We start from the raw sequence: 13343 nt of genomic DNA, 5'->3' as shown, positions 1-13343 counted from the left end.
ACATTGATAATGAAGTTGTTTGTGGAGCTTAAACAGTTTTATAAAACCACTTCTTTCAATATGATATTATATGAAGTAGTTAGTGGTTATATTATAATTCATGTGAAGCAGAATTTGCTTATAATAGAAAGTCAAACCTGAGATGACTCAGAGAGTTCACCCTTCTGGGAGTTTCCTCAGGATATTTGACTTGAAATAAAACATTTTGTTCTAACTTTAAGAAGATTGAAAATGTGTTTGTTCTAAATATGATTTATTAATGTCCTTAAATAATATGTAAAACTTGAATTAAATATTAAACAGCAAAGCAGGTTTTCTTGAGAGGTTGTCACCTTGTATCTGTCCAAATGAAATTCAGCAGTGCTAACAGTCAACTCTCTTCAGGACAGGAGGTCTGCAGATCCTCAAATGTCAAATGTTTAACTTTTAGTCATGCTTCATATTTATGTTATTCAAAAAGGAAATGTTTCCGTTATCCAAATGTATCCATTGATAAAACAAATATTATGAAGATTGTAATTTAAACGATGGACTTTCAATCTACTCCTTTAAGTTTATAACAGCTGAAATGATCCTTGTGGCCTGACAGATCACCAGGGCTTCCTCATCTATATGGGTGTGATTGTAGAGGAACCAGGAAAATAAATCAGGTCACTCTAAGAGATATATTACACCTGCAAGTGACAAGAGCGAAACAAAGGTTGACATTTAGATTATTAAACCTTATGACAATATTTTCTTATTTGGTGTCATGTATAGTAGCAGAGTACTGGACAGGTGAGGTGGGCATAGGTGACAAACAGTGAGCAACATGTTGTATCAAAGTCAAAGTGAACAAACACGTCATTCTTTGTCTGAGGTTTACTGTTATCAAACCTGAAGAGTAAAAACACTATTCTGTGATGAATGACAAGTCTCCAGCTTTCTCTACCAGAACTGAGTATTAAAACTGTCTGATGTTCAATGTTCAATTCCTGGAACTACACTGGTCCCTGGCACAGAGTATTGATCAAACCAGCTCTTCTTTGAGCTCATCTACAAATATCAGAATGATGATTGTGTGGTTTGTGTTGTTGGTTCAGGGAGTGGCGACATTTCATTTCATCACCAGAAAGTGAATAAATAGCTGCTTTGGACCGGGCTGCAAAGATCCAGTTTCAGATGAACCAGTCTGCCATGATGTAAGTACGGATTAAATCATTAAACAGAGATTTCTGGTTGTATGAGTTGAGCTTGAATGTTGTGTGAAGACTTTTTTCACTGGATGAACAAAATCAGGATGTTGATTCTGAATGAAAACACTGTGTGTGTCCCAGGATGCTTCTTTCAGGGCTTGTTGGCCTCCTGCTGGTGCTGACAGCTGAGGCCAGAGTCGGGTAAGAAACCTGGATTAAATCCCCTTTTAGCAGAGTTCTGCAGAAAACAAAAGCTGCAAAGGGAAAACTGGAGGATAAATGAGGAATTGAAGATTTTTAGCATCATCTTATATATATCCAAATGTCTTTGCTTTCTAATTTCACAGATACTCCTCTGAGTCATACCTCTGTTATGAGACAGAGCAGTGTCTGCATTTCGATCTGATTTGTCAGACTGAGGATTTTGAGGTGAGTGACTCTGGACAAGAAAGAAACAAATTTCATATTTCAGATGCCAGAAACTTAAAATAAACAATAATCCTCTCCACCATGTTTGCTCATGTCGCTCAGGTCCGTCACATTGAATCTGTGAATTGGGTTTCAACACACGAGATGGACTATTCCATTGACACTGCGGCATTGAAAGGATTCAAACGATTGTATAAATATATCAATGGTGCCAATCAAAATGGTGTGTATGTGTGTGAGTCTTGAAATATCTAGTTCAGATCAAGATTTCTCTTTCAAGTGATATCTGTGCCCCAAATAAATACAGTATAAGCTTGGACAGGCAGAAAATACCATAATTAATTAATGTTTTTTGTCAATATTAAAGTCACACAATATACCTTCCTGTATTTTCGAATGCTTTTTGTGTACGTTTGATGTTTGTTAAGAACTTTTAGTTTGTGGTCGTGATTTCTAAAAAAAACAGTTGTTTCCTTAATGTCTTCCTCTAGGAACAACAATGGACATAGTAACTCCTGTTGTTGTGAGAGTACCTCAAAAGACTTCTTGGGAAATGGGTGTCTACATTGTGCATTTGTTGCTCCCAGCTGAATATCAGGACAACCCCCCCACTCCTACTGATGATAATGTAAGCTGCTACAGCAAAAAAAAACTGTCAAGGATAATGGCCTTGATCCTGTTTGAAGTGATTTTTTGACGTCTCCATGAACTCCAGCAGATAATGACAGTTTCTTTGCAGGTGTACATCCTTCGCTCACCTGATATGAATTTGTATATACGGGGCTATGATGGATGGTTAACTGCCAAGTCTGACAATGACACAGCACAAAGTTTGGCCAGTGACCTTGACTCAGTTGGTGCAAACTACAAAAAGAACTTCCACTTTGCTAATACATACAGCAGGTAAACAAATCAACTTCATTTTCTCAGTAATAATGGTAAGAAAAAGCCCAAAGGAAAACTTGAGGATTTTGCTGCACTAAATTTGTGTGTGTGTGTGTGTGTGTTGCGTGTGTGCGTGTGTGTGTGTGTGTGTGTGTGTGTGTGTGTGTGTGTGTGTGTGTGTGTGTGTGTGTGTGTGTGTGTGTGTGTTGCGTGTGTGTGTTTTTTTCCTGCAGTCCACTGTCCCTCACTAGCAGGCGCAGTGAGGTGATGTTTGTTGATCTGGGTGAGCCCGTGTGTATCTGAAGTGGATCCATGACAACATCAATGTTGCAGCTTAGATTTTGCTTCACTATTGCTTCAAGTCATAAAGTGTCATTTCATATAATTACAATGACATCCCACATTTAAAATGTATATGAACAGAATTCACCATGATGGTTTCAAGCCAGCTTCTGTGATGGTTTTCTGTTATGTTCAATAAAGGCTCCTTCCTGCAGTGATTTCTGATGCTGTTCTTATTTGATCAAACTCTTTGGACTAATCATAAAATGTGTCTTAAGCAGCAAAGTCAGTAATAAATAATAATATCTATTTTCTATCCAGTGTGGATCAGAACAATTCCAGAATAAAACCAAATGACGTGACTACTTTCAACAAGACCATTATTTCCAGGATTACAGTCCACTTCTCTTCACCTCATGAATAAAATGAAGATAAACTCTGTTATATTTTGGGAGATTTCACATCTTCTCAATACTTTTTACTCTAGTTACTTTTTCCTCTTATTATTAAATCTACAGGACTTAAACTAAATTCAGCAACTTTGATCGATGACATGTTAACTTACTCTTTGAGTGAAGCAATGAAATCCGACCTCTCAAAGTGTTTTTCTATATTCTCTCACTCTGTCATCAAGGTTAATGGAGAAATACATAACAAGAAAAAATGCACAAAATCATTAGAGGAAAACAAACATTTCTATATTAAAAATATTCATAAAAGTATGTCATGGGATGATCGATGCTAAAATAATGATGATTGAAATGTTATGAATGCTTATAGCTTTCATCAAAATAAATGCGTTCCAATCTGCATTTCTTCAAAATGAATATAGTCAATATAACAACCACTTGCCCACATCTTGTCTTTGACAACAGGCATTGTGCTGGACGACTGAAAAGTGGCTACAGTTATTTCTGTGTTAAAGCAGATGCTCTGTGTTGCTTCAATAGTTATAGACTCATACCTTATGACATGATTTTCAAGAATATCATAAAGAAATCATTCACTAATTTAAACGTTTTATTCAATAATATAATTATTACCAAGAAATACACTTTTTTGTTATGTATATAATTGTATTTAGTGTTGCAGTTCCTCTCTTTAGAGGACACTGAACATGTCAGTTGCACTTGATGTTGTGACATAAACAACAAGTGCTGATATATTTTAATAAAGCAACTAAATCAAAGATTATCTCTGTTAAGAAATAACCTCAGTAACAAGATAAAATACATTTGAATTGACCCGAGGTTTGAACATCTCAGTCCAGGATGTTTAACTTAGCTTAGCTCAAACACTGTGCTATTGGGGAAAGTTACAAGCTGCAACAAATAGAAAAGTAAATACACACAAGCAGCTCCAACACACTTAGCTGTTGTTGTACTGTTAAATTACTCTGATGCTGGTTCACAAAACACTGATAATGAAGTTGTTTGTGGAGCTTAAACAGTTTTATAAAACCAGTTCTTTCAATATGATATTATATGAAGTAGTTAGTGGTTATATTATAATTCATGTGAAGCAGAATTTGCTTATAATAGAAAGTCAAACCTGAGATGACTCAGAGAGTTCACCCTTCTGGGAGTTTCCTCAGGATATTTGACTTGAAATAAAACATTTTGTTCTAACTTTAAGAAGATTGAAAATGTGTTTGTTCTAAATATGATTTGTTAATGTTCTTAAATAATATGTAAAACTTGAATTAAATATTAAACAGCAAAGCAGGTTTTCTTGAGAGGTTGTCACCTTGTATCTGTCCAAATGAAATTCAGCAGTGCTAACAGTCAACTCTCTTCAGGACAGGAGGTCTGCAGATCCTCAAATGTCAAATGTTTAACTTTTAGTCATGCTTCATATTTATGTTATTCAAAAAGGAAATGTTTCCGTTATCCAAATGTATCCATTGATAAAACAAATATTATGAAGATTGTAATTTAAACGATGGACTTTCAATCTACTCCTTTAAGTTTATAACAGCTGAAATGATCCTTGTGGCCTGACAGATCACCAGGGCTTCCTCGTCTATATGGGTGTGATTGTAGAGGAACCAGGAAAATAAATCAGGTCACTCTAAGAGATATATTACACCTGCAAGTGACAAGAGCGAAACAAAGGTTGACATTTAGATTATTAAACCTTATGACAATATTTTCTTATTTGGTGTCATGTATAGTAGCAGAGTACTGGACAGGTGAGGTGGGCATAGGTGACAAACAGTGAGCAACATGTTGTATCAAAGTCAAAGTGAACAAACACCTCATTCTTTCTCTGAGGTTTACTGTTATCAAACCTGAAGAGTAAAAACACTATTCTGTGATGAATGACAAGTCTCCAGCTTTCTCTACCAGAACTGAGTATTAAAACTGTCTGATGTTCAATGTTCAATTCCTGGAACTACACTGGTCCCTGGCACAGAGTATTGATCAAACCAGCTCTTCTTTGAGCTCATCTACAAATATCAGAATGATGATTGTGTGGTTTGTGTTGTTGGTTCAGGGAGTGGCGACATTTCATTTCATCACCAGAAAGTGAATAAATAGCTGCTTTGGACCAGGCTGCAAAGATCCAGTTTCAGATGAACCAGTCTGCCATGATGTAAGTACGGATTAAATCATTAAACAGAGATTTCTGGTTGTATGAGTTGAGCTTGAATGTTGTGTGAAGACTTTTTTCACTGGATGAACAAAATCAGGATGTTGATTCTGAATGAAAACACTGTGTGTGTCCCAGGATGCTTCTTTCAGGGCTTGTTGGCCTCCTGCTGGTGCTGACAGCTGAGGCCAGAGTCGGGTAAGAAACCTGGATTAAATCCCCTTTTAGCAGAGTTCTGCAGAAAGCAAAAGCTGCAGAGTGAAAACTGGAGGATAAATGAAGTTACGAATTACATTGCAGGTGATTTTTACCATCATTTTATAAATCTCTTAATGTCTTTGCTCTATAATTTCACAGATACTCCTCCAAGTCAGGCGTCTGTTCTGAGACAGAGCAGTGTCTTCTGTTTGATCTGATTTGTAAGACTGAGGATTTCGAGGTGAGTGACTCTGAACAAGAAAGAAACATTTTCATATTTCAGATGCCAGAAACTAAAAAAAACTAAACAATCCTCTGGCTCTTGTCCCTCAGGTCCGTCACTATGAATCTGCAAAGTGGGCTTCAACTATTGAGACAGCCTCTTCCATTGGCACTGCATTTGTTAACGGATTCAAACGAGTAGATGAATATTTCAATGGTGCCAATGAAAATGGTACGTATCTGAGTGATGTTTTATTTATTACTATTTAGAGAGTATCAAAGTATTGATATGTCTAGTTGAGATCAAGATTTTACTTTCAAGTGAGATCTGAGCACAAAATAATTAGAGTATAAGCTTGGACAAGTAGAAAATACATTAATTCATGCATGTATTTGCACTTAAATACCCATTAAAGAAATATAAGTATGAAGTAAATAATTTACTTGCTAAATCTTTTGCAACTATTTCCATTTGTAGAGTTGTATTTAATAGCACTTTTGTTTGACCCTGTGGTAAAACTCAAATATGCTGTGAAGTGACATTATAATTACTGGACTTTGTGATCAGAGAGCAGATATGCTTGAACATTTCTAAAATCAATATTCAAGTCATACAACTACATATATGTTCATGTATTTTTTATGCTTTTTGTGTACATTTGATGTTTGTTATGTAATTCCAATTAGTGACATTTCAAAAAAATGAATTTCCTTAATGTCTTTCTCTTAAGGAGCAAAAATTCACATGCCAGAACACGTTGGCATTAGAATCCCTAATGAGACTACTTGGGAAATGGCTGCCTACGATGTGATTGTGTTGCTCCCACTTGAATATCAGGAAACCTCCCCCCCGACTCCGACCGATGATAATGTAAGCTGCTACAGCACAAAAACTGTCAAGACAGAAAATCCATCATCACCTTGATCCTGTTTGAAGTGATTTTGTGACGTCTCCATAAACTCCAGCAGATAATGAAGGTTTTCTTGCAGATTTACATCGTTGACACAGCTGAAAGTAACGTGTATGTACGGGGCTTTGATGGATTGGTAACTTCCCAGTCTGAAAGGGACACAGCACAAAGTTTGGCCAGTGACCTGGACTCAGTTGGTGCAAACTACAAAAAGAACTTCCACTTTGCTAATACATACAGCAGGTAAACAAATCAACTTCATTTTCTCAGTAATAATGGTTAGAAAAAGCCCAAAAGAAAACTTGAGGATTTTGCTGCACTAAATTTGTGTGTGTGTGTGTGTGTGTGTGTGTGTGTGTGTGTGTGTTTGTGTGTGTGTGTGTGTGTGTGTGTGTTGCGTGTGTTTGTGTGTTTTTTTCCTGCAGTCCTCTGTCGCTCGCTGACAGTCGCAGTGAGGTGTTGTTTTTTGCTCTGGGTGAGCCCGTGTGTATCTGAAGTGGATCCATGACAACATCAATGTTGCAGCTTGGATTTTGCTTCACTATTGCTTCAAGTCATAAAGTGTCATTTCATATAATTACAATGACATCCCACATTTAAAATGTATATGAACAGAATTCACCATGATGGTTTCAAGCCAGCTTCTGTGATGGTTTTCTGTTATGTTCAATAAAGGCTCCTTCCTGCAGTGATTTCTGATGCTGTTCTTATTTGATCAAACTCTTTGGACTAATCATAAAATGTGTCTTAAGCAGCAAAGTCAGTAATAAATAATAATATCTATTTTCTATCCAGTGTGGATCAGATCAATTCCAGAATAAAACCAAATGACGCGACTACTTTCAACAAGACCATTATTTCCAGGATTACAGTCCACTTCTCTTCACCTCATGAATAAAATGAAGATAAACTCTGTTATATTTTGGGAGATTTCACATCTTCTCAATACTTTTTACTCTAGTTACTTTTTCCTCTTATTATTAAATCTACAGGACTTAAACTAAATTCAGCAACTTTGATCGATGACATGTTAACTTACTCTTTGAGTGAAGCAATGAAATCAGACCTGTCAAAGTGTTTTTCTATATTCTCTCACTCTGTCATCAAGGTTGATGGAGAAATACATAACAAGAAAAAATGCAGAAAATAATAACAGGAAAACAAACATTTCTATATTAAAAATATTCATAAAGGTATGTCATGGGATGATCTATACTAAAATAGTGATGATTGAAATGTTGTGAATGCTTATAGCTTTCATCAAAATAAATGCTTTCCAATCTGCATTTCTTCAAAATGAATATAGTCAATACAACAACCACTTGCCCACATCTTGTCTTTGACAACAGGCATTGTGCTGGACGACTGAAAAGGGGCTACAGTTATTTCTGTGTTAAAGCAGATGCTCTGTGTTGCTTCAATAGTTATAGACTCATACCTTATGACATGATTTTCAAGAATATCATGAAGAAATCATTCACTAATTTAAACGTTTTATTCAATAATATAATTATTACCAAGAAATACACTTTTTTGTTATGTATATAATTTTATTTAGTGTTGCAGTTCCTCTCTTTAGAGGACACTGAACATGTCAGTTGCACTTGATGTTGTGACATAAACAACAAGTGCTGATATATTTTAATAAAGCAACTAAAACAAAGATCATCTCTGTTAAGAAATAACCTCAGTAACAAGATAAAATACATTTGAATTGACCCGAGGTTTGAACATCTCAGTCCAGGATGTTTAACTTAGCTTAGCTCAAACACTGTGCTATTGGGGAAAGTTACAAGCTGCAACAAATAGAAAAGTAAATACACACAAGCAGCTCCAACACACTTAGCTGTTGTTGTACTGTTAAATTACTCTGATGCTGGTTCACAAAACACTGATAATGAAGTTGTTTGTGGAGCTTAAACAGTTTTATAAAACCACTTCTTTCAATATGATATTATATGAAGTAGTTAGTGGTTATATTATAATTCATGTGAAGCAGAATTTGCTTATAATAGAAAGTCAAACCTGAGATGACTCAGAGAGTTCACCCTTCTGGGAGTTTCCTCAGGATATATGACTTGAAATAAAACATTTTGTTCTAACTTTAAGAAGATTCAAAATGTGTTTGTTCTAAATATGATTTGTTAATGTCCTTAAATAATATGTAAAACTTGAATTAAATATTAAACAGCAAAGCAGGTTTTCTTGAGAGGTTGTCACCTTGTATCTGTCCAAATGAAATTTAGCAGTGCTAACAGTCAACTCTCTTCAGGACAGGAGGTCTGCAGATCCTCAAATGTCAAATGTTTAACTTTTAGTCATGCTTCATATTTATGTTATTCAAAAAGGAAATGTTTCCGTTATCCAAATGTATCCATTGATAAAACAAATATTATGAAGATTGTAATTTAAACGATGGACTTTCAATCTACTCCTTTAAGTTTATAACAGCTGAAATGATCCTTGTGGCCTGACAGATCACCAGGGCTTCCTCGTCTATATGGGTGTGATTGTAGAGGAACCAGGAAAATAAATCAGGTCACTCTAAGAGATATATTACACCTGCAAGTGACAAGAGCAAAACAAAGGTTGACATTTAGATTATTAAACCTTATGATAGTATTTTCCTATTTGGTGTCATGTATAGTAGCAGAGTACTGGACAGGTGAGGTGTGCATAGGTGACAAACAGTGAGCAACATGTTGTATCAAAGTCAAAGTGAACAAACACCTCATTCTTTGTCTGAGGTTTACTGTTATTAAACCTGAAGAGTAAAAACACTATTCTGTGATGAATGACAAGTCTCCAGCTTTCTCTACCAGAACTGAGTATTAAAACTGCCTGATGTTCAATGTTCAATCCCTGGAACTACACTGGTCCCTGGCACAGAGTATTGATCAAACCAGCTCTTCTTTGAGCTCATCTACAAATATCAGAATGACGATTGTGTGGTTTGTGTTGTTGGTTCAGGGAGTGGCGACATTTCATTTCATCACCAGAAAGTGAATAAATAGCTGCTTTGGACCAGGCTGCAAAGATCCAGTTTTCAGATGAACCAGTCTGCCATGATGTAAGTACGGATTAAATCATTAAACAGAGATTTCTGGTTGTATGAGTTGAGCTTGAATGTTGTGTGAAGACTTTTTTCACTGGATGAACAAAATCAGGATGTTGATTCTGAATGAAAACACTGTGTGTGTCCCAGGATGCTTCTTTCAGGGCTTGTTGGCCTCCTGCTGGTGCTGACAGCTGAGGCCAGAGTCGGGTAAGAAACCTGGATTAAATCCCCTTTTAGCAGAGTTCTGCAGAAAGCAAAAGCTGCAGAGTGAAAACTGGAGGATAAATGAAGTTACGAATTACATTGCAGGTGATTTTTACCATCATTTTATAAATCTCTTAATGTCTTTGCTCTATAATTTCACAGATACTCCTCCAAGTCAGGCGTCTGTTCTGAGACAGAGCAGTGTCTTCTGTTTGATCTGATTTGTAAGACTGAGGATTTCGAGGTGAGTGACTCTGAACAAGAAAGAAACATTTTCATATTTCAGATGCCAGAAACTAAAAAAAACTAAACAATCCTCTGGCTCTTGTCCCTCAGGTCCGTCACTATGAATCTGCAAAGTGGGCTTCAACTATTGAGACAGCCTCTTCCATTGGCACTGCATTTGTTAACGGATTCAAACGAGTAGATGAATATTTCAATGGTGCCAATGAAAATGGTACGTATCTGAGTGATGTTTTATTTATTACTATTTAGAGAGTATCAAAGTATTGATATGTCTAGTTGAGATCAAGATTTTACTTTCAAGTGAGATCTGAGCACAAAATAATTAGAGTATAAGCTTGGACAAGTAGAAAATACATTAATTCATGCATGTATTTGCACTTAAATACCCATTAAAGAAATATAAGTATGAAGTAAATAATTTACTTGCTAAATCTTTTGCAACTATTTCCATTTGTAGAGTTGTATTTAATAGCACTTTTGTTTGACCCTGTGGTAAAACTCAAATATGCTGTGAAGTGACATTATAATTACTGGACTTTGTGATCAGAGAGCAGATATGCTTGAACATTTCTAAAATCAATATTCAAGTCATACAACTACATATATGTTCATGTATTTTTTATGCTTTTTGTGTACATTTGATGTTTGTTATGTAATTCCAATTAGTGACATTTCAAAAAAATGAATTTCCTTAATGTCTTTCTCTTAAGGAGCAAAAATTCACATGCCAGAACACGTTGGCATTAGAATCCCTAATGAGACTACTTGGGAAATGGCTGCCTACGATGTGATTGTGTTGCTCCCACTTGAATATCAGGAAACCTCCCCCCCGACTCCGACCGATGATAATGTAAGCTGCTACAGCACAAAAACTGTCAAGACAGAAAATCCATCATCACCTTGATCCTGTTTGAAGTGATTTTGTGACGTCTCCATAAACTCCAGCAGATAATGAAGGTTTTCTTGCAGATTTACATCGTTGACACAGCTGAAAGTAACGTGTATGTACGGGGCTTTGATGGATTGGTAACTTCCCAGTCTGAAAGGGACACAGCACAAAGTTTGGCCAGTGACCTGGACTCAGTTGGTGCAAACTACAAAAAGAGCTCCTACTTTGTTGCTACATATGGCAGGTAAACAAATCACCTTGGTTTTCTCACTCATAATCAGAAAGAGTGACGATGAGAAAAGCCCAAAGGAAACAATTTTTTGTTAATGTTATATTCTGCACTAAATTAGTGCGCATGTATGAAAATACCTACCTGTTCAATCTGGCTTTTATGTAGTGTTTTATTTTAATATTTTCGATTTTTCAATTTAGAAATAAAAAATATATTATTTTATGATAATTTGTAAATTTCTTATCATTATTACACACTGTGTGTGTGTGTGTGTGTGTGTGTGTGTGTGTGTGTGTGTGTGTGTGTGTGTGTGTGTGTGTGTGTGTGTTATTTGTGTGTGTTTCTTTCCTGCAGTCCACTGTCCCTCACTAGCAGGCGCAGTGAGGTGATGTTTTTTGCTCTGGGTGAGCCTGTGTGTATCTGAAGTGGATCCATGACAACATCAATGTTGCAGCTTGGATTTTGCTTCACTATTGCTTCAAGTCATAAAGTGTCATTTCATATAATTACAATGACATCCCACATTTAAAATGTATATGAACAGAATTCACCATGATGGTTTCAAGCCAGCTTCTGTGATGGTTTTCTGTTATGTTCAATAAAGGCTCCTTCCTGCAGTGATTTCTGATGCTGTTCTTATTTGATCAAACTCTTTGGACTAATCATAAAATGTGTCTTAAGCAGCAAAGTCAGTAATAAATAATAATATCTATTTTCTATCCAGTGTGGATCAGAACAATTCCAGAATAAAACCAAATGACGTGACTACTTTCAACAAGACCATTATTTCCAGGATTACAGTCCACTTCTCTTCACCTCATGAATAAAATGAAGATAAACTCTGTTATATTTTGGGAGATTTCACATTTTCTCAATACTTTTTCCTCTTATTATTAAATCTACAGGACTTAAACTAAATTCAGCAACTTTGATCGATGACATGTTAACTTACTCTTTGAGTGAAGCAATGAAATCAGACCTGTCAAAGTGTTTTTCTATATTCTCTCACTCTGTCATCAAGGTTAATGGAGAAATACATGACAAGAAAAAATGCACAAAATCATTAGAGGAAAACAAACATTTCTATATTTAGAATATTCATAAAAGTATGTCATGGGATGATCTATACTAAAATAATGATGATTGAAATGTTATGAATGCTTATAGCTTTCATCAAAATAAATGCTTTCCAATCTGCATTTCTTCAAAATGAATATAGTCAATATAACAACCACTTGCCCACATCTTGTCTTTGACAACAGGCATTGTGCTGGACGACTGAAAAGTGGCTACAGTTATTTCTGTGTTAAAGCAGATGCTCTGTGTTGCTTCAATAGTTATAGACTCATACCTTATGACATGATTTTCAAAAATATCATGAAGAAATCATTCACTAATGTAAACGTTTTATTCAATAATATAATTATTACTAAGAAATACACTTTTTTGTTATATATATAATTTTATTTAGTGTTGCAGTTCCTCTCTGTGACTTTAGAGGACACTGAACATGTCAGTTGCACTTGATGTTGTGACATAAACAACAAGTGCTGATATATTTTAATAAAGCAACTAAAACAAAGATCATCTCTGTTAAGAAATAACCTCAGTAACAAGATAAAATACATTTGAATTGACCCGAGGTTTGAACATCTCAGTCCAGGATGTTTAACTTAGCTTAGCTCAAACACTGTGCTATTGGGGAAAGTTACAAGCTGCAACAAATAGAAAAGTAAATACACACAAGCAGCTCCAACACACTTAGCTGTTGTTGTACTATTAAATTACTCTGATGCTGGTTCACAAAACACTGAAAATGAAGTTGTTTGTGGAGCTTAAACAGTTTTATAAAACCAGTTCTTTCAATATGAGATTATCTGCAGTAGTTTGTTGTTATATCATTATCAAAGTTAATTTCAAACCCGAGATGACTCATCTAAGAATGCACAGAGAAATCATCCATCCAGATGTTTCGTGAGGATATTTGACTTGAGGTTTAGTGTTTTTTTCTAACTTTTGG

General features: G+C 35.6%; 2 protein-coding genes across 2 annotated transcripts; both read left to right on the top strand.

Annotated features, from left to right (window-relative positions):
- Positions 1-1146: 1146 nt before the first annotated feature.
- Positions 1147-7411, top strand: LOC117766703 (heme-binding protein 2-like). The gene is made up of 8 exons (XM_034593988.1): positions 1147-1181; positions 1317-1376; positions 1523-1604; positions 1707-1827; positions 2096-2232; positions 2344-2507; positions 2723-2743; positions 7141-7411. Exons 1-8 carry the CDS (start codon positions 1162-1164, stop codon positions 7187-7189), a joined length of 654 nt encoding a protein of 217 aa, XP_034449879.1. The 5' UTR covers positions 1147-1161; the 3' UTR covers positions 7190-7411.
- LOC117766702 (heme-binding protein 2-like) lies at positions 5288-11971 on the top strand. Its single transcript, XM_034593987.1, has 7 exons — positions 5288-5366; positions 5502-5561; positions 5721-5802; positions 5895-6015; positions 6515-6654; positions 6774-6937; positions 11678-11971. The coding sequence occupies exons 1-7, from the start codon at positions 5347-5349 to the stop codon at positions 11745-11747; spliced, it is 657 nt and encodes a 218-aa protein (XP_034449878.1). The 5' UTR covers positions 5288-5346; the 3' UTR covers positions 11748-11971.
- Positions 11972-13343: the final 1372 nt, after the last annotated feature.

This window comes from Hippoglossus hippoglossus, chromosome 8, assembly GCF_009819705.1.
Source record: "Hippoglossus hippoglossus isolate fHipHip1 chromosome 8, fHipHip1.pri, whole genome shotgun sequence".
Classification (NCBI taxonomy): domain Eukaryota; kingdom Metazoa; phylum Chordata; class Actinopteri; order Pleuronectiformes; family Pleuronectidae; genus Hippoglossus; species Hippoglossus hippoglossus.
This window is presented reverse-complemented; position numbering and strand designations above follow the sequence as displayed.